At 35.1% G+C, this 21,464-nt stretch overlaps 1 protein-coding gene across 39 annotated transcripts in view; it reads right to left on the bottom strand.

Moving 5' to 3' along the window:
* The window catches only part of DLG1 (discs large MAGUK scaffold protein 1), a 279,291-nt gene that overhangs the window by 158,104 nt on the left and 99,723 nt on the right, over positions 1-21,464 (bottom strand). For 33 of the 39 annotated variants that reach the window (XM_031663922.1, XM_031663915.1, XM_031663919.1 and 30 more), the window contains one exon: positions 12,802-12,966. In XM_031663922.1, the coding sequence (XP_031519782.1) occupies positions 12,802-12,966 (165 nt within the window). Of the gene's footprint in view, positions 1-1,872; positions 5,106-12,801; positions 12,967-21,464 lie in introns of those variants that run through there. The other 6 variants (XM_003895315.4, XM_003895316.4, XM_009201999.3 and 3 more) reach the window with 4 other exon arrangements.

Raw genomic sequence — 21,464 nt, 5'->3', positions numbered from 1 at the left:
ACAGAAGCTAAAACCTCTACCCTAATACCTGTATTTCTAGAAATAAAATAGAAAGGTAATGAAAAAGACAGGATGAGAATCAGGAAAGAGGTCTGAAAGAAATAAAAACTATTAATAACTCACATATTAGCATGCAGGAATACTCTGAACCAAAGTGGGTAAGGGGATAACATTTAAAATGGCTTTGTAGAATTGATCAGCAAATAGAGGTCATGACTATTTTAGCGCAATGATAGCAACGTTTTGCTCCAACCAAGTAACTATAATGTAATTCTGTGGTTTCAACAGCTTATACATGAACTACTTTTCCTGTCTTTTCATTTGCATGCTTTTAATAAACTGAGTGACAGATATATCAATGCTAGTGCTATCTGTGTATACATATATAGAAGGGTGTGTATTTACATAAACCATATATATAAAAAAAGTTTTAAAGATATCTTTTTTGTTGACAATGGAAAATACCACGTAGTATTATCTACAATGAGTAACACTGTCAACCTTTAGTCTTTGCATCCTTTTGTGATATATATAATTGTAGTCAAAATAAGGTTAGTAAAATTCATGGGGCAGTATTCAATTTAAGAGTTAATCAATGGTTGCCCATTCAATAAGTTTTGATTGTAACTTAACCTCAATGCCTACGTAATGACTCCCCCTTCCTAGGTAATTCTATTTCTCCCAAATATTTAAGAAAAATAAGCAAAATTTCTTACTTAAGAAAGCTGATGTTATTTTAAATCCACACTTTTAAAAGACAATTATTCTAGTAACCAAAAACAGTAAAGAAATTTATAAAAAATATACAAAGAAATATAGAACTGTTGACAGTTATAGTTTATATTTATTGTGCTGCTTCTATTATTTTCTTTAAAAGATAGCTTTAAGGGAATTTATTTTAAAAGGTCCTAAGGAATGTGTATGTATGTATTTTCTTAATTTAAATATCACTGATGTCAGAGGACAAATGCATTCCCAACTTATTTTTAAATTAGACAATTTATCATCCTTTTATTTTTACTAAAGTTGAACTGACTGCTTAAAAATATTTAGAAATATGAATATTTCCCCAAACCACCCCTGTACCAAACAATAGGTATTTCATTCAAACAATTATTAATTTTTCTTTATTTTTCCTCCTATAGACAATAGCTCATTTCCTCAAAAAGTGGTGTTACGTGATTTTTTAAAAATTTTGAGACTTTTAGTATTTGCTCAACTCTTTAAATTGTGATTTTAATATGTGAAAAAATATTCCATGACTGTGTAATTGCACAAGTTCACTAATTTCAAATTAAGCTAGATAAATAATATTTACAAAAAAGGATTCATTAAATTCCTTGAATAAGCCATAATATAGCTAAGATGTAAGTATATATAATACTAGCCAATTATTAAATTGAATCTATTTTCAAAACACTGAAAAATGAAAATATTTCAAAGTATCTTCTGTTTCTTTACTATAATAGTCTCCCTAAGGTTATCTAATAACATACAAAAACTAAACAACCCAGCATTTTCTTTGGTCAGACATCATACTCTATAGCATTTAGCACAGTCTAAAAAGGAGATGAGCATTATTAATTCGTATTTTAATTTATGTATCAATGGGTTTATATTTTTAGAAAAGTCATTCAATTGAATCTGAGGCTATTTTGTTTGGTATTACATAAGAACATAAGGAAAAATATTTCTTGTTCCCCCTTTTGTGCTAAAGACCTGCATGGATGGACAGAAAACATACATTTCTACACATCCAAGGTTTCAAGCCATAAGACTATTTTTTAAACCAAAACTCTCTATTAAGACATTTTTACAAAGCCAATGTAAACAGAAATAGACTGAAAATAATTCCAACAAGTGGTGTGTTACCTGGGTGGAGCTGGTGGCTACCGAGATGCAGTCAATAAAGCTGTGTCTTCGAGTGAAAAATGCAACTATCTGCTGCCAGCGTGAAGGTTCTGGCTCAGCCTGCAGTTCATCTGACGAGCCCTTTTTTGCCCAGTGTTTCTGCTTTGGGCCTGCTGAGCCATGGCTAGAGCTAGTATTGCCTCCTCGACTGCCGCGAGAGTATAGAAGTGTGTTGTTTCCGAAAATGTAATTCATCTCTGCAGCCCTGCAGGTGGTTGCCAAGCAGGCTTACTTCTCTACCAGCTGCTGAGTGGTGAATGATCGGTAAAAACTGCAGCTAGAATTACAGCAGCATCACTTGTAGATCAGTGAAAATAAAAACCTTGAGAAATGATGCTCATTTTCTCAGCGATTTCTTCCTATGAAAGAGCTCGTATCTTCCCTCTGTACCTGTTAGCTGTATGATGGCTGAGTTTATTTTTGCAGACAAAAAAGACGACATAAGGTGGATTTCTTTCTCATGATTATTTTTTCACCAGCGTCTGCAGGAACCAAAAGCTGTTCTTTTGTTAGCTGATAACTAGATGGACTGAAATCCAGGAAGTGAGGTCGATTAGCAGGTAAAGAAGGATGCTATAAACACTGGACTACCAAGACCCTGTGGGGCTGGCTGCCTGATTTAAAGCACTGGGTGGAAAAACCCTGGATTACCAAGTTTCAACCACAGTCTGTAGTAAAACCCAATGGCACCTTCACTGCTTATATAAATTATAAATATAAACTGAATTAAAACACACAAGAGGATTCTCTCTGCAAATAGTTCTGACTGTTTAAATGATTTCACTAAAAGAATCTTTGTCATTCATATCCAAATTTCTACACCAGGCAGGATCTTACACATCATCTGGCACTGGCTCTAAGTTGTTCAAAGGTGCTGCCTACGGTAAACTCTAAATATCTAATGACAGCGCTTCATTACAAATGGATTTTCCTTTATCATTTTATGTAATGTATTGGCTTTTAATGATTAATAACTGAGTCTCAAGGTAGATTAATTACTAAAACAAATATTTTGCTTCTGGAACTTTTATGATAAAAAAGAACTTTCAAGAAATTATCAGAATCATCTCTCTAGTATTTTATAAACATTCAGATTACAAGGTCATAAATTTCTAAAAATGAAAAAGAACGCTGGTAAATTTTTTGTTTTATAATCAGTGGAATGTGTTGTATCCAACTCTACATAAATACTACTCTGGTTCACCAAATACTATTACTTGATTGCTAAAGGAACATCTAACATCTACGTTAACATAATAGTTCGCCAGAGAATTGCCTGGGGCGCTAGTTACATATGCAGATTGGTGTATCCTCTCCCCATCAAAATGTTAGGGGCAGGGGGAACCTGGGAATTTTTATGTTTAAAACGCTTCCCAAGTGACTCCTAAGTACCTTCAAGTTTGAGAATCACAAACTCCCAAGCAAGCCCTCTTAACACTGTGCTATATTAGTAAATATTACAACAATGGTCATTTTAAAACAATATGTGAACAAAAACGCTACTTAATAATTTACTATTGGTTGAATAATTCAATTTTTAAGTTAATAAGAGCATGTCGTAAGTCCCAACCTCAGCCACAGAATTTTTTCAGATGTGGACTGACAAAATCTTGCTTGTCTACGTGCTTACCAGCACCAACTAGATGCAGCCTTTTGTCAAACGACAACCTTGAGGTCCACTGCAAATCCTGACTCAGCAAGAAAATATGCTACAACCTTGAGGGCCACTGCAAATCCTGACTCAGCAAGAAAATACGCTAGCCCTGTCTCTGTGACACCTCTGCTGAGACGCGAACATGTGCTCAGTAAGGGTTGAGAGCCACGTGGGACTCTTGAGGGTAAGATATTTTGTGACAGATTATACCAGAAAGTATGCTGCTTCTTCCCAAGGACTGTGCAGGCAGTAGCTGACAACTTGCGGCCCCAGACAGAGTGATCCTATCTAATTCGGAGTAGGAGAATATAAGAAAACACTAAGGGCAGATAGGTAACTAATAATACTCTCGTGAAGGAAAAAATGAAACCTCCCGGAAAAAAATTCAAGTTTTATTATGGACCAGGTACCTACTAAATACCTGATTAGTGTGGTTTATACGAATGCTACAGTAATTTGTCTGGCCCTAAAATATGTGCCTTGATCCATGTCTGATGAAAACCTTAAGAAAAGGGGAGGAGAAAACCCAAGAACTGACATGAGTTCTGTTATTCTGAATTAGTATGGATGAAGATCAGGAATACAACTGTTGAATGCAAATCTCCTACCTCAAACTGTAAACAGTACTAACAGACAGACAATAGTAGGCTCTTAGTGTACATGTATTTAGCCTACAGAGCCAAAGAACTTAGGGGTACAATCTAAAGTTGACAGATCACTGCCCCCCATATTTCCCTAATGTACAGGGAAGAAATACTTCTCAATGTGAATTTCCTATCCAAATCCATTCACATCAAGAAAACAACTTCAAGTTTTGAGAAAGGCTTCTTTATGAAAACGTCCTGTTACATGACCTACAAAAATCTAGGAACACCTCATTCATTGGCCAGCAGTCAGTATATGCACACATAAAATTTACACCTAAATCACAAGAGGGGTTTCACATAAGATTAGACTGGGAGATGGAAGGCAACCAACTCTTTGCTTTAGAATATCCTCTCTCATTACACAGCAGAGATGAAAGATGAAACTCCATTAAAACCAAATTTAAGTTCATTAAAGAAAAACCAGGAAAACCTATTTAAAACAATGGATTAAAAGATGGTATGCAATCTAAACTACCAAAAGGAACCACTATTAACATTTTAATATGACATACAAAGAATTAATATTCTTTTTTCTGTAATGTTTTTTCTTTTTCAGAGGGATAATATAATCTATAGTAGAATTCTAGCCTAAACAATAGGAGAAAGCTTAATTTAGTAAACTAAATATGATTAGTTCAGTGGATTACTATGTATTTCAAAACAGGATTATGAAAAATTTATGACTATGAGGAATATTTACTTTTTAATATTAAATGAAAGTGAAAACAGTTAAAAATGTATACTGGATAGGCTCTCAGTTATTTGTGTGTGTTTCTAAAGTCACAAACCCAGCAGTCTTTAGTTACAGAAACAAAGGCAAGTACTAAATAATCTTTTATGTTTGTTTTTGAGATGGAGTCTCACTACGTTGCCCAGGCTGGTCTTGAACTCCTTGGCTCAAGCCATTCTCCTGCCTCAGCTACCCACGTAGCTGGGGTTACCACCATGCCCAGTTTACTAAATAATCTTAGTGAAAAATGTAAAAAGGTAAAGGACAAGGGGACAAGCAATACTGAAACACTAAAGTACAAAAAAAAAGAAAAGAAAAGAAAAAGAAAAGAAAAAATACAAAGTAACTACAAAGCTAATGTAATGTAAATGCAATATAACAGGCATTTTTATTACTCTTTTCTAATGTGGGCTATTAAATTTCAAAACATAGAACTGTATTGAGATAACACAAGACTGAGAAGATTGACAAGAACATAGATTTGTTATTTATCTAGAAAAACCCTGAATGTCGCACACACAAAATCCCTTCTGTATGAGCACCATCTAGTGGTCAATGTATGCAAACTATATGCTCACCTTAGTATACCAGGTCCATGTAAAACAGATAAAATTCAATAATATTTTAATATGTTCCAGAGATGTAAAAATAAAGTTGATTTCAAAAACTGCTCATTATATACTAGAAATAGGAAAACTTCTATTCCTCTAGCATTTGGTTCAAAAGGCCTGTATTTGCTTGTGTCCATTTTTCTGCCACTCCCATTTCTTACTTTTTTTTTTTTGTTAGTGATTTCATTTCACAGTATTCTCAATACTACTGGATGAAATAAAACACTAGGAAACGTGTTTATTTAGCACACTTATCTGCTTATTTCCTGTTTTTTTGGTTTGATTTCAAGTCCCTCTTAGCAATGTTTACTTTATATACGATAGTTTGAACATAATTTTCCTTGCCATTGAAGACAAAAACCAAATATATATTCTTTGTTTCTTCAATGATCACTGCAACCTCCCATACACTCAATAATGCTCCTACTGTCCTCCTTGTTGCTTCAGGTACATTTCAAACTTTTTGGGAAAAGGCGAGGTTATTATTTGTTCGATTTAGTGTTCTAACAATTTTTCCTAATTCTCAGTTCATTTTTAGTTTTAGAATCTTGACACTATTCTTATATAACCCCAAAATCTACCCACTATGTCCTTCTCTTCTACATTAAGATTTTAAAAAAACTATTACATCTCCAATTTCTTTCTTGTTATTCTTCCCAACACTGGCAAGAAAGTATCCCTTTCAGAGTCTTAAATTATAAAATCATAATCATAATTACTTTATGTTATAAAATATAATTATAAAATATAATTATAAAATATAATCATAATTATATAATTATTTATAATCAAATTATAAAATATAATCATAATTACTTTATTCAGGACTTTATCTTCAAGTCCTGAATAAAGTAACCCAATCACTATCTTACTTTATTCATGATTCTAGTAATGAGAGCCACCATCCCACCACAATAATCTAATAGATTAATTCACGGCATGTTTCATGGTGGCAAACCCTTCATAATAACATTCATCATACAGGTCTTTTAGATCTTGCCCTCATTTCCTAACATGCAACCTAAGTATCAGCAATAATATCATAAACCTTCCTGCATTTCTACAGTTTCTTGTGATTATCACCCTTCCACTGTATTTATTTACCCCAGTAACTGCCTCCTCTGACTTGGCATCTTACACATCCTTCAACACTTTGTTCAAATGTCAACTTGCTTTTTTCAGAAAACTCCAAGAATTTAATTTCTCCCTCTTTCATGTTACATCATATCTTTCCATTAAAGAATGCTAATCACTGATGTCTAACAAAGTTACTAGCCTAGATGTTTAATAACTGTTTGCTAAATGCATGTACTTGCTTGACACAACTAATATGCTAGCAGTTGATTTTTAAAGCATCTATTAAATTTTATTTTTAACATTAGCTTTTATTAGAATTGTGAAGACTAAAGCTGTGCCTAATTTACAATCTATTCAGCAAACCACTGTTATTCTAAGATACTTTTTCAAATTATAAAAATAATAATTTATATCCTGCCTTCTACATGCAGCATAACAGCTGTTCACTTCACTCTAAACCACAATACTATGTAAGAGGAAAAGCTCTCTATATTAGCTTTTATTTTTAAAAACAGACTACTAGTCTAATACCTGACACTGTATTTTAAATAAACTGCTGAGCTTCTTACAACATTTATTCTGGTTTTTTAAAAGTTAAGATGAAAAAACATTAAAGCTTGCCTTCTTATGTCAAAATAAGGGTTGTTCTCCTTCAATTTTGGTTTTCTAACAAAAAGTTAAAGAAGCCCTACCTACTCTCCTATGCCTACCTACTCCAAATCTATTACACCCCTCAAATAATTATTTCACGTGGTACCTGCCACAGTAACCTATGAATGAAAGAGGGGAAGCAGGTAGAAATTCCCCAAACAGCCTTAATCATTCTTAAATTACAATTCTATCAGAATACAATCTGTCAGAAAGTTTCAAGAACTTGAGAAACATTCATATTCTTTTGACCCAGTAATTTGATTTCTGGTAATCCATCCAAAGGAAATAAACTAAATACTTTTCATGTCCAAAGATCACTCATTGTAGCTTTCCTTACAATGGAAGATTTTTACCAATCTAAAAAAATCTAATAAAAATGAAGGTAACAGATATCAGAGAGCTGATATGGTCATCAAATTATGGTGCAAATATATCAGGTAATAGTATGTATCAAGTACTTGATACATCATGATATTACATAGGAAATATACAAGAAAATGTGTTTAACAAGTTTACAATAGGAAAAAACATTAACATATTAAAGCGTGATTTAGAAAGAAATGATAGAGAATACACACAATTTTTTTCTACTGGGATTGGAAATCCTTATCTATTCAGTTTGCAAATATGAATCAGATAGCCAGCAAACCAAAGTGAGGGAAAGGGGACTAGTGGTTTCACTTAAGAGCCCCAGAGGATTATTTATAATTGTTTCAGAGATTGATTCTGTTAATACCCAACAACATAAAACAAAACGAACAAGGCAGAGCAAGAGAATGGCCTACAAAGACGGCCAGGTTTTCAGCTGCTTCTCATGGAACCAGCTGAATTATGACCATGGCACCCTAAGACTCATGAGAGCCTGCTGGTAGTTTCTTGATCTTAACAAAATGTGTCATGTCAACAAAGGTTTACATATGACTACACAAAGATTGCCACTCAGGTAAGGCAATGATAAAATGCCAACAACTGGAAGATTTTTACCAATTTCAGAAATGGTAAATGTGGAAAAGGTAAGTCTTACAACTGATGATAAAGGACATTTTAATTTTAATAACATACTCCTTTATGTAAGCCTCTATAAAATATTTGCTGTAAGGGAGATAATCCTTTATCATTGTGATAATAAACAAAAAGCAAGTACATGTAAAGAAAAAGAGCAATTTAAAGCAGATACCAAAAAATTGACTTTACATCACTTATGGTCAGGAGATTAAGGAACGAATAAATCAGATTAAGAACACAGTGAAAATCTTAAAAGTATTAATGTGTTCTTTCTCAATACTATAAATTTAAGTCTCTCATTCTAGAAGGAGGATTCGACAAATGATGTCAGAAATTTACTTGTAAATATTAATAGCTCAACACAGATAGCACAGTAGTGCAGGAAAATACCTCAAGCTTTGCATTCACGGGGGACTAGTTCTAGGACTGCCCGAGTATACCCAAATCCTCGCATACTGAAGTCCTGAAGTCAGCTATGCACTTATATGAAGTCAGTCCTCTGTATACTTGGGTTTTGCAATCCACAAATATTCTTATGTTTGATTGCATTTGTTTGAAATCTGCATTTGTTTGATCCACATATAAGTGGAGCAGTGCAGTTCCAACTCATGTTGTTCAAGGGTCAACTACAGTAGCAGTAATAGTGGCGGGACAATGCTTCGCAACTGTGCCTGTACATTAGAAACACCTGGAGAACTTGTAAACCTCCCAAAGGCCAGTCTGTATTTCAATTCACGTACCAAGATTGATCACCTAGCATTTAATTAGAAGAATCACATATGGAGATGGCTGCTAAAAGGGTTTTGTCAGCCGGGCGCGATGGCTCACGCCTGTAATCCCAGCACTTTGGGAGGCCGAGGCAGATGGATCACGAGGTCAGGAGATCGAGACCATCCTGGCTAACACGGTGAAACCCCGTCTCTACTAAAAACAACAAAAAATTAGCCGGGCGTGGTGGCGGGTGCCTGTGGTCCCAGCTACTCGGGAGGCTGAGGCAGAAGAATGGCATGAACCCAGAAGGCAGAGCTTGCAGTGAGCCGAGATCCGGCCACTGCACTCCAGCCTGGGCAACAGAGCGAGACTCTGTCTCAAAACAAACAAACAAAACCAAACAAAACAACAACCAAAAAAGGGGGGTTTTGTCATATTAATCTTTGATTTACACCAAAAGTCTTCCCAATTATCATAATGAAGTAGGTTTTCACTGATGAAAGTAGTGGCTTATTAAAGAGCAAAATGGGATTTTGCTGGTGAAATGCATAGTATCCCAGTTATGAGAACTGGTTGAATTAATTTAGAGACAGAATTCACCCTTGCTTAGGAAAGGGAAGACTCTGGAGAGGCCTAAACCCTTAGGGATAACACCTTAGGTTTAATCCGTAAGACGTCTGGAGACTCTGGGTAAACAAAATCTTGTGTCTGGAATATTGTTTTATCTGCTTAGACTGAGCATTTTTAAGGCAACAACGGAAAGCTGGGGTTTCATCAGATTTAAAGAACAGGCTACATAAAATATGCATGCTGGCTCACTGTCTGTTTAAATGTCCGCTTGTGTCATAATCTGCAAACATACCAAAATAACTACTAAAAGACCTACCAAAAGACCAGAGTTGGCCATATGCAAATTGGCTTTGGTTGGTTTGTAACAATGAGGATGACGAGAAATTCAAAACATCAGAAATTAAAAAAATATACATATCCCGGGAGTGTTTTTGGACAAAAATAATAAATTAGATTAATTCAATCAAGATAAAACCAGGCCTGGGCTGACAGGAACAGCCCACACAACAAGACGGGAGCTCGGGCTTTAGTATGCTAAGGTTCTTATGCTGTCTGGAATAAGAGTGAAAGGCATTTATTTACTTTAGACTTTTTAAAGTTAAACATATATTAAAATTTCTACAATAACCACTAATGGAAGAGAAACAATTTTTAACTTCCAAGCTAATAGTAAGGGAAAACGAGATGAGAAAATACAATCCAAAAGACGATATGAGCCAGGTGCGGAGGCTCACACTTGTAATCTCAGCACTTTGGGAGGTCAAGGGAAGAGGATCACTTGAGGCCAGGAGTTCAAAACCAGCCTGGGCAACAAAGCAAGACCCTGTCTCTACCAGAACAAAAGAATAGCCAAGCATGGTGGCGTGTGCCTGTAGACCCAGCTACTTGGGAGGCTGAGCTGGGAGGATCACTTCAGCCCAGGAGTTTGGGGCTGCAGTAAGCTACGATAGCCAATGCACTCCAGCCTGGGCAACAGAGCGAGATTCTGTCTCAGAAAAACAAAAACAAAAAAGACAATACAAAAGGAATAGTCCCTAATGTTTAAGAATTAAACACACTTCTAAGTAACTCATGAGGCTAACAAAAAACAAATCACACTGGACGTTAAAAAAAATACAAAAGAAAACATTACATATTCAAACTTGTGGGATACATTTAAAAATCCTGTTTCAAGAAATATTTATAAATGAATACTACTAGAAAAGAAGGCTGGTAATCAGTGCAATAAGCAACTGACTTGAGAAACTAGAAAAACAAGAAAACAGAATAAACTCAAAGAAACCGAAAAAGAAAAAAAAAAAGATAAAAAGAGAAAGGAAGAAAAGATAAAAGAACTGTTTCTGCCACTAACTGGTAAACAGCCAACTGATTTTTTGGCTGTTTACTCTCTCTAACTCTCTTTTAGTTCCGCAAGGGAAGATGAGATTACTTATACTGAACACAATCTTTAATTGATATTCAGCTATCCTACGTGTAATTTATATTTACATATACACATATGCATGTACATACATAAACACGTCTATATGTATGTGTATGTGTGTAAAAGAACAGAGGGATAAGGGTGGGCACACAGGGCAAGGACTCAAGATAATTTTTTTTTAAGATGGTTCTTTGAAAAGACCATCTTTGAAATGGACACTTTTGGCAAGAATGGTGAAGGAAAACAAAGAGTCTGAAATAAACGATATTATGAATAAAAAAGGGGCCATGCCTACATATGCTACAGATATTAAAAGGTATTAGCAGGATATCATAAATAATAATTTGAAAATACATCTGAAATGTTAAAAATTACTCAAAAAAAAATAGCCTAGCAAAATTAACTGATAGAAAATTTGAATCGTACTATAATCACTAAAAATTTTAACCAGTAGTATGTTATCACTCCTCAAAGAGAATTACAAAATCCAGGTCAATTTTACTAGTAAGAAATGATCCTTAAGCTAAATACACACAACCAATAAAGGATTAGTATTCAGAATATATAAAGCAATACAAATTATAAAAAGAACGACCCAATACAAAAACGAGCAAAAATCTTAAATGGGCCCATAACACATAAGGAAACCTAAAGGATCAATAAATATATCATACCTCCCTAATAAAATTCCCATTAAAATCACAATCAGATACCATTTCAAAACCAAAACAATGCCAAAAATAAGAATACCAATTGATGAGAACATGGATCAACTAAAAACATTAGATGTTGCTGCTGAAAATGGAAATGACACAGCTACTGAGAAACACTCTGGCATTATTCACAAAGATGTATATATAACCTGTGTTTTTAGAAGCACTTTTTATACTAGTAATAACTCGAAGATAAATCCATGTCCATCAAAAGTAAAATAAATTGTAGTATATTCATAAAATAGAAAACTCTGAAGCAGTGAAGTTAATCAACCTGAGGAATGTGATACTGAGTAAAAAGTGCAAGTTAAAGGTAAGATACAGTATGAGTCCATTTACATAAAGTCCAAAATATGCAAAACAATTGATTAGCCATCTAAACATATAGTAGAACTTTAATAAGAAGGGTAAATAAACTCAGGATTGTAGTTACTTCTGAGGGGAGAGATGACAGGATCAGGAAAGGTCACATATTTGGAATTTAAAGATAATGTTAACGCTCTTTTTCTTTTTTGAAATGGAGTCTTGCTCTGTCGCCCAGGCTGGAGTGCAGTGGCGTAATCTAGGCTCACTGCAAGCTCCGCCTCCCAGGCTCAAGCGATTCTCCTGCCTCAGCCTCCCGAGTAGCTGGGACTACAGGCATGCGTCATCACGCCTGGTTTTTTTGTATTTTTAGTAGAGACGAGATTTCACCATATTGGCCAGGCTTGTCTCAAACTCTTGACCTCAAGTGATTCACCCGTCTCAGCCTTCCAAAGTGCTGGAAACACACTTTTTCTATACCAACTAATATTTAAAAGCAAATGTTTGAAAATATTTCAGTGTGTTGTATTTGAAATTTAATAGTTATTTCCTTCATGGGAATTTTTAGACTTAAAGATAGCATCATTGAATACCATTCATTTATAAAATATATATTTAAAAATGTTTTCAGTTTTCCTGAGTAGTAATGAGCACCCTGAAGTTCTCCATAACTATGATACTACAATGGGGGGTGGGGAGAACCTACGTGAAAGAAAACTTCCCTCCGAGCATGAGCTGTATGTCTGACAAAAGTAGTATGTAATTCATAACGATAAGAAATAGATACTATCCTACCTTTATTGGTGAAATATGAGAATGAGAAACAAATCCATGGACATTCTCAATCTCTGATAAGTTCTTCTCTGAGACGTGAACCAGCTCGGGACCCACCACTTCATTCGTGATTTGTGGGGAAATGTGCTCTTGAGGAGGTGTGTCTTCATCCTGATACCTGTACTTCTGTAAAGTAAAGAAAATAAATATGAAAAAGCCCTGATAAGCAAAGTGAGTTTAATTCAAATCATGGTTTTCATAACTAGCCAAATACTCAACATTTAGCAATATAAAAAGTATATTTATGGTTTAATACATCAGATCTGAGAAATAGGATTTTAGTTTAGAAATAATGCCAATAATTTAATAAAATTATTTAATTTAAACATTAAAAATGACTCAAAGCTAGGTGATAGAGAAGCCTGAATATTGGACTGCTCACTTCTTACCCAATGTTAGCTGAATCATGTATCTCTAAGATACAATTATTTAAATAAAGTCAACGTGAAAAGCCCAAGTTATGCACCTTAGTCTGGTTTTCTTACTCCGTTAACTTGTATACAAAATTTTTTAAAGTCAGCCATTTTAATTTCTACCTGAAAATTAGTTCAGCAGACAATAGCGTTTTTTATTTTAACTCTAATCTCTCTCTCTCTCTCTCTCATACACACACCTCTATGCAATCTTTTTCTAAAAAATTACTGTAATTAAAAAAAAGCTTCCTCACACCAAGCTGAGAAGGCCGATGGCATAAATAAAGCCACACTGAAAAAAAAATTCTCTTTCCCATCACCCTGAAATAAACCTACTCATAAAGAAAAGACACAAAACAAGGCACAATAAAAAAAAATTTCAACAAGAAACCAAGGCTTATTAAGTTGCTCTTATCAATGATTTAAATAAAAATAGCAAACATAAAGTGATATTTTTAAAAAAAGGCATACAAGTGGGTCAGTACCCAGTAATCCTACTACTGGGAACAAAACCAATCAATCAATCAATAAATGAATAAATAAATAAATCATTCTATCAAAAAGACACATGCATGTTCACTGCAGTGCTATTCACAATAGTAAAGAAATGGAAACAACCTAGCCGGGTGAGGTGGCGGGCGCCTATAGTCCCAGCTACTCGGGAGGCTGAGGCAGGAGAATGGCGTAAACCCGGGAGTCAGAGCTTGCAGTGAGCTGAGATCCAGCCACTGCACTCCAGCCTGGGCGACAGAGTGAGACTCCGTCTCAAAACAACAACAACAACAACAAAACAAACAAAACAAACAAACAAACAAAAAAGAAATGGAAACAACCAAGATGACCACCAGTGGTGGAATGGATAAAGAAAATGTGGTATATATACACCACAGAATACTATGCAGTCATAAAAAAGAATTAAATCATGTCCTCTGGGGCAACATGGATACAACTGGAGGTCATTATCCTAAGTGAACTAACACAGGAACAGAAAACAAAATATTATGATGTTCCCACTTGTAAGTGGGAGCTAAACATTGAATACACACGGGCACACAGAGGGGAACAATAAACACTGGGGACTGCTTGAGTGGGTAGGTGGAAGGGGGTGTGGGGTGGATGGCTACCTATCGGGTACTATGCTCACTACCTTGGTGACAGGATCATTCCTATGCCAAGCCTCAGTGACACACAATTTACCCAAGTAACAAACCTGCATATGTACCCCCTGAACTTAAAAGTAGAAAAAAAATGGGTCAGTAAACTTAGAGGGAAAAATGCTCAACTTCTTTAGTGAGAAGAAACAAACAAACAAACAAACAAAAAACCCAGCATCAGCTGAGAGACAGTATTAAGCAGTATTAAGGAGGAATACCAGTTATGTGTTGTATAGATGGGAGGAAAAATGTACGTTTGTAAATACATACCAAAAAAAAAAAAAAAGAATCGTAACTATGGGCTTGAATGCTGAAAGTTACTATACAACCTCCAGTATCACTTTTTAAACAACATCCTTCTGTAAAATGGTACAATCACATGGAAAACAGCAATCTGGTTTATATCAACACTACCTTATTCAACATGATACAAGAATAGTTTTTTCACAGGTGTTTTCAAAACCAATAAAAAAAGGTTCTCTAACTTTATCCTGTAAGCAAGGCTGAAGTTAACATAAACACAGAAAACCTAACACAGTTTACATACTCAGTGGAGTGGAAGCACAAGTTAAGTACTCTCAGGAGTAGATATAAGGAAGGAAATTTGGTGCCATCTTTTGAAACTCTACAGGTACTCAGCAACTTAGGATATACTTTAGAAGAGATACACGGATAAGGATATTCACTACAGTTTGGAATTTTAAAAAACTGACAATAAACTGCCTTTCAATCAACTAACAAAATGTCTAAAGAAATGAGACACACCCATCGTAGGAAATTCTACATAGAAGTTAAATTGATCAAAAATTTACATCTTCTAATAGGACAAAGCAAAAACATAGATAACTGAATGAGGAAAGGATCTTTCAAAGCTATAGATACTTATATACACATGATATGTATTTTCTACATAAAACTATATATGTACGTAAATATACTTAAAATTTTATATAAATGCATTGTTTAAACATTTTAAAGCAACAGTGTATGTATGTATCATTATATATGTGTATGTGTGTATCCATGTCTATGAATGTACGTATGTAATTTGGAGGGACGTGAAAGGAATTAAAATTTTAAAAAGCCTCATTCTGAAAAGGAAAGAAATAATTTTAAAATTATGTCTTTTAAGTAGCTTTTAATCTATAAGTTCCCTCTTGATCCTTTTTTATTTTCTATAATTACGGAAAAACTCAAGGCATTTGACCTAAAGAGGTTCCAGTAAAATGACTGCAACATCATGGGGTTCTTCAATGTAGTCCTTTTGCTTCCTTATTTCCTGTAAACTGGCAGCTGGACACAACAAATTGATTAGTCTCACGTTCCGTCCTTTTGGTGAGACTACAGGTGGTGGTGGGTTATTTTATCAGAAAGCATATGCTTGTCTCTCGTTTTGTAAAGTTAGCAGCTCTTGATATTCAATGCCTAAACTAATTCATTCACTGGGATTTGCAAAAATTGTGACAAACTAATTCGCTATTTATTTTTCACCAATGCAATGGAATACATGTATAAAGAGATACTTCACCTACGATGTGGTTATCCGTTGGTATGGTTCACACAGATGAAACAGGAAAAATGCCTTTACTTACTAGTTTCCAAGACAGATTTGAAAAATTGTCTCCCTGTCATCTCCTAAGGTGATCAATTAGTTTCTATATAGCATTCAATGCAATCTCTGTCAAAATTCCATCAGGCACTTTTCCCCCACAGAAACTGACAAGCTGATCCTAATATCCACATGGAATTGCGAGGAATGCAGAATAGCCAAAATAATCTTGAAAATGAACAACAAAGTACGGGGCTCACACCTGATTTTGAAACTTACGACAAAGCTACATTAATCAATACTACGGTACTGGAATAAATATAGATACATAGATCAATGGAATTGAAGAGTCCAGAAATAGATCCTTACATTTACAGTAAATTGATTTTGGACATGTGTGCCAACGGAGAAACAATCTTTTTTTTTTTTTTTTTTTTAAACAAATGATATTGGGACAACTGGATGCAAAACCATGAAATTAGACCCTTTCCTTACACTACGTACAAAAATTAACACAAAATTAACTAAAATTAAATATGAGCTACAGTTAGAAAACCGTAAGTGTAAATCTTTGTGACCTCAGGATTAGGAAATGGTATCTTAGATATGACATCCAAACCATCAGCAACCAAAGAAAAAACATAAATTGGACTCATCAAAAAAACAAAAACAAAAACAAAAACTGTTGTTCATCAAAAGCCACTATCAAGAAAGTGAAAAGACAACCCAAAGCGGCCAGGTGCGGTGGCTCACACCTGTAATCCCAGCCCTTCGGGGGGCTGAGGTGGGCAGATCACGAGGTCAGGAGTTCGAGACTAGCCTGGCCAATATAGTCAAACCCCGTCTCTACTTAAAATAAAAAATTAGCCAGGTGTGGTGGAGGGCGCCTGTAGTCCCAACTACTCAGGAGGCTGAGGCAGGAGAATCGTTTGAAGCCGGGAGGCAGAGGTTGCAGTGAGTCAAGACCGGGCCACTGTACTCCAGCCTGGGTGACACAGCAAGACTCAGACTCAAAAAAAAAAAAAAAAGAAAGACAACCCAAAGCATGAGGAGAAAAACACTACAAATAATATATTTGATAAGGGTCTAGTGTCCAGAAGACAACTTACAGCTCAACAACAAGTCAATTTAAAAATGGGCAAAAGATTTAAACATTTTCCCAAAGAAGATAAACGAATAGCCAATAAGCACATGGAAGGATGTTTAACATCATTAGTCATTACATAAATGCAAATCAAATCCATAATGAGATACTACTTCACATCCAACATGAGGACCATAATAAAAAAAAAACCGACAGGTGTTGTCAAGAATGTGGAAAAATGGGAACTCTCGTACATTACTGATGGGAATGTAAAACGGCACATTCCCTCTGGAAAACAGCTTGACGGTTCCTCAAAAAGTTACATGAAGTATCTTAAGACCCAGCAATTTCACTCAAGAGGGAGAAATGGTATCAACTGCTAATGGATGTGGAATTTCTTTCTGGGATGATGAAAACCTTCTGAAATTAGTTAGTGGTGGTAGGTGCACAACCCTGCACACATAACTGTATACTTTAAAAGAGTAAATTTTATAGTATATGAGTATCTTTGAATTATTATAAAAATTATCACAATAAACTGATGGATTACACATATCTGATGATAAAATCTACTGAAAAAATCTTCTCTGAACCTGATATTGACATATCTCTAGCCAATGGGAATCTCTTATTAAAGTTTCTGAGTTCCCTTATACTTGTACCTTTAAGAAAACCTTTTATAAAAACAGTTACCAAATCTAAAGTCTATTCTCTATTACAGGTTGAGCGTCCCTAATCCAAAAATCCAAAATCCGAAATGCTCCAATTTTCAAAACTTTTTGAGCACCAACATATCACAAGTGAAAAATTCCACATCTGACCTCATGTGATGGGTTGCAGTCACAACACTGTTTCATGCACAAAAATAGTGTATATGAAGTCCTTCAGGCTACGTGTATAATGTGTGCATGAAACAAATTTCATGTTTAGATCTGGGTCCCATCCCCAACATATCTCATTATGTATATACAAATATCTCCAAATCTGAAAAATTCCAAAATCCAAAACACTTCTGGTCCCAAGCACTTTGGATAAAGGATGCTTAACCTGTAATTATTCAAAAAAGAGAAACCTTGGGTTCATTACAATTATTAATTGAGAAAGCACTTCCAAGTAGCTTTCAAGGCCATCATTACATTACACAGCAATATTCATCTCTATTTCTTGTTATCTAAAGGTTTATCTCAACCTATTTCCAATTTTTTGTAACACTGAAAACTTCATATAAAACCAGTTTGCCAATAAAGTAGAATGTAGAAAACTAATGCCTCTCTAAGGATGGTCCAAGTCTAACTTACCTAACACTTAGACTAAAAAGAATTACAAAGTGGTGACGAGGAGGGTTAGGGATGAAGGAGGAAACATATTTTTAAATGATTATAGTAAGAACATTCTAAACACATTTTCCCATCCTTGTTTACGTTTTTCAGGCCACTATCTTTGACATAAAACTTTACGCTGCCCTTAATCTTGGTTAACATTATCAGCAATATTATTTACTTACTCACTACTATGACTTACGCATAGGAATGTGACTAAATTACTACTACACTGCTGTTAGATAATTTCCAGATATCTTTCTTTAGAAACAATTTTCTGATTATGGAAATGATGCAGATTCTTGAATCTATTAGAAAATCCAAAATAACTAAAATTAAGGCCAAACACTAAGTATTTAATAAAATATTTAGTACAAGGTTCTTAAATCAATACCAAACAGTTGAACAAATATAATTATTATTAGTGTGCACATATCTCCCTATCTACCCTTCAAATACTTATTATTTCAGTAGTAAATTTAAAAGAAATATTTGGTACCACATATTGTTCCATGCAGGCCAATACACTTCATTTTAGGAAAAACAGTAACACATTAACATAAAAGGAGCGGTGAGGCTTAACGTGAAATTCCTGAAACAGATGAGGATTAACATGTGTTGAGGAATGGAGGCCAGTATTACCCTGTTACCAAAACCACAAAGGACACAGCAAAATAATGAAACTACAGGCCAATACCACTAATGAACATAGACAGAAAAATCTAAAGAAAATACTAGCAAATCGAATCCAACAGCACCATCAAAAATATAATACCCCATGATCCTGTGGGATTTATCCTGGGGAGGCAAGGATAGTTCAACATACACAAATCAATAAAGGTGATACATTACATTAACAGAAATAAGGTCAAAAGCCTTATTTCAATAGACTCATCTCAATAGACTCAGAAAAAACATTCAATAAAATTCAGCCTCCTTTCATAATAAAAAGTCCACAACAAACTAGGCTTTGAAGAAACGTATCTCAACATAAAAAAGACCATATATAACACACCCACAGTCAACATTATAGTTAGTGGGGAAAAGTTAAAAGCATTCCCTCTAAGAACTGGAACGATACCGGAATAGCCCCTCTCACCACTCTTACTCAACGCAATACCGGAAGACTTGCCACAGCAATTAGGCAAGAGGAAAAAATAAAAGGCACCCACATTAGAAAAGAGGAAGAAGTCAAATTATACCCGTTTGCTGATGATATGATCTTATATCTAAAAAACTCTAAAGACTCCACAAAAAAAACTCTGAGTTGGTAAATGAATTCAGGAAAAGTTTCAGGATACAAAATCAATGTACAGAAATCAGTAGTGTTCCTATCCACAAATAATGATCTGGCCAAAGACCCAATCAAGAAGGCAATCCCATTTACGGTAACTACAAAATCAAATAAAATAATAAAATACCTAGGAATACATTCAACCAAGGAGGCAAAAGATCTCTACAAGGAAAACTACAAAACAATGATGAAATACATGGCAGATGACACAAACAAATGGAAAAACACCCCATGCTCATGGATCAGAAGAATGAATAAAGTTAAAATGACCACACTGTCCAAAGCAATCTAGAGGTTCAATGTAATCCCCAGTAAAATACCAAGATCATTTTTCACAGAAGTAGAAAAAAAATCCTAAAGTTCATATGAAACCAAAAAAGAGCCCAAATAGGCAAAACACTTCAGTGAAATTACTCAGACACAGAAAGACAAATACCGCATGCTCTCACTTGTAAGCGGGAGCTCAATAATGTGTACACATGGACGCAGAGTGTGGAATGATGGACAACGCAGACTTGCAGGGGTGGAGGGGTGGAGAGGTGGATGACAGGAGGCAGTCTGGTGGGTACCATGTGCACTGCTTTAGTGATGGATGCTCTGGGGGCCCTGATTTCACCACAATGCAGTTTATTAATGTAGCAAAACTGGACTTGTACCCCATGATTATATATAAATAAACCAAATGCATGGAAACCATAATAAATGTAAGATGAGTAGAATTACAAAACGAGTGATAACGATAAATGTAAATGTATTATATCTGCACTTCACGTCTATCAAGGAAACACTGATTGCTGCCTTCCTGAAGAAGACAAAACCTTCCAAATTTCTCAACCAGATTATAGAACCTGAAAACACAAGAGACTCTCACTTTGAATATGAATTCAAATGTTTTGGAAGGAAAAAAAGCAAACTGAATCCAACACTATGATGTGAAATGTATCCCAACAATAAGGATGGCTCAATTTTAAGACAGTCATGTATTCATGTATTTTAACACATGAAAAGATCAAAGAACAAAATTCGCAGGATCATCTCAATAAATGCTCTAAGAACCACCACCTAAGAATCTCAAAATTTTAAACCCAATCCTGATTTTAGGAGAAGAAAAACTCTTAGCAATACAGAAATACAAATAAACTTTCAAAGCATCTACCAGCAATCATATTTGATGGTGAAACAGAAGCATTCTTAAAGTGGCAATCGAGGCAGTATCATCTTACTCAACACTTCTCTAGTTTCTAACCAATATGCTAAAAACAAAACAAAACAAAAACAAGAAGCGTAATTGCCTAAAACTGCAAACCAGAAAATTGTAAAAGAATTGTAAGGAGATGTGAGCATTATTTCTGAAGAAATGTTCACAACTTTAGCCAGTTTTTCAAAGGGATTTGGGAAATTACTTTAAATAAGTCTGGGGGGTAGGGAGGAATGCTGTCCCTGTCAGAGAATGATCCAGTCTAACCACTGTTAGATTTGTCGTAAAAGTGACAGTGAAGCGGAAGGGAAAATGTGTATTTTGTGTATAGAAATGTTAATTTTAGGCCTGGGACAGTGGCTCACGCCTGTAATCCCAACACTTTGGAAGGCTGACACAAGAGGATCACTTGAGCCCAGGAGTTCAGGACCATTTTTGAGACTCTGCCTCTACAAAAAATTTTAAAAATTAGCTGGACGTGGTGACGTGTGCTTGTAGTTTCAGCTACTGGGGAGGCTGAGGTAGAAGAATTGCTTGAGCCTGGGAGGTTGAGGCTGCATGCCATGTGCAGTGAGCCACACCACTCCAGCCTAGGCAACAGAGTAAGGCCCTG

This window comes from Papio anubis, chromosome 2, assembly GCF_008728515.1.
Source record: "Papio anubis isolate 15944 chromosome 2, Panubis1.0, whole genome shotgun sequence".
Lineage (NCBI taxonomy): Eukaryota > Metazoa > Chordata > Mammalia > Primates > Cercopithecidae > Papio > Papio anubis.
Note: the sequence above shows the minus strand (reverse complement) of the source record. Positions and strands in the feature narration are given on the sequence as shown.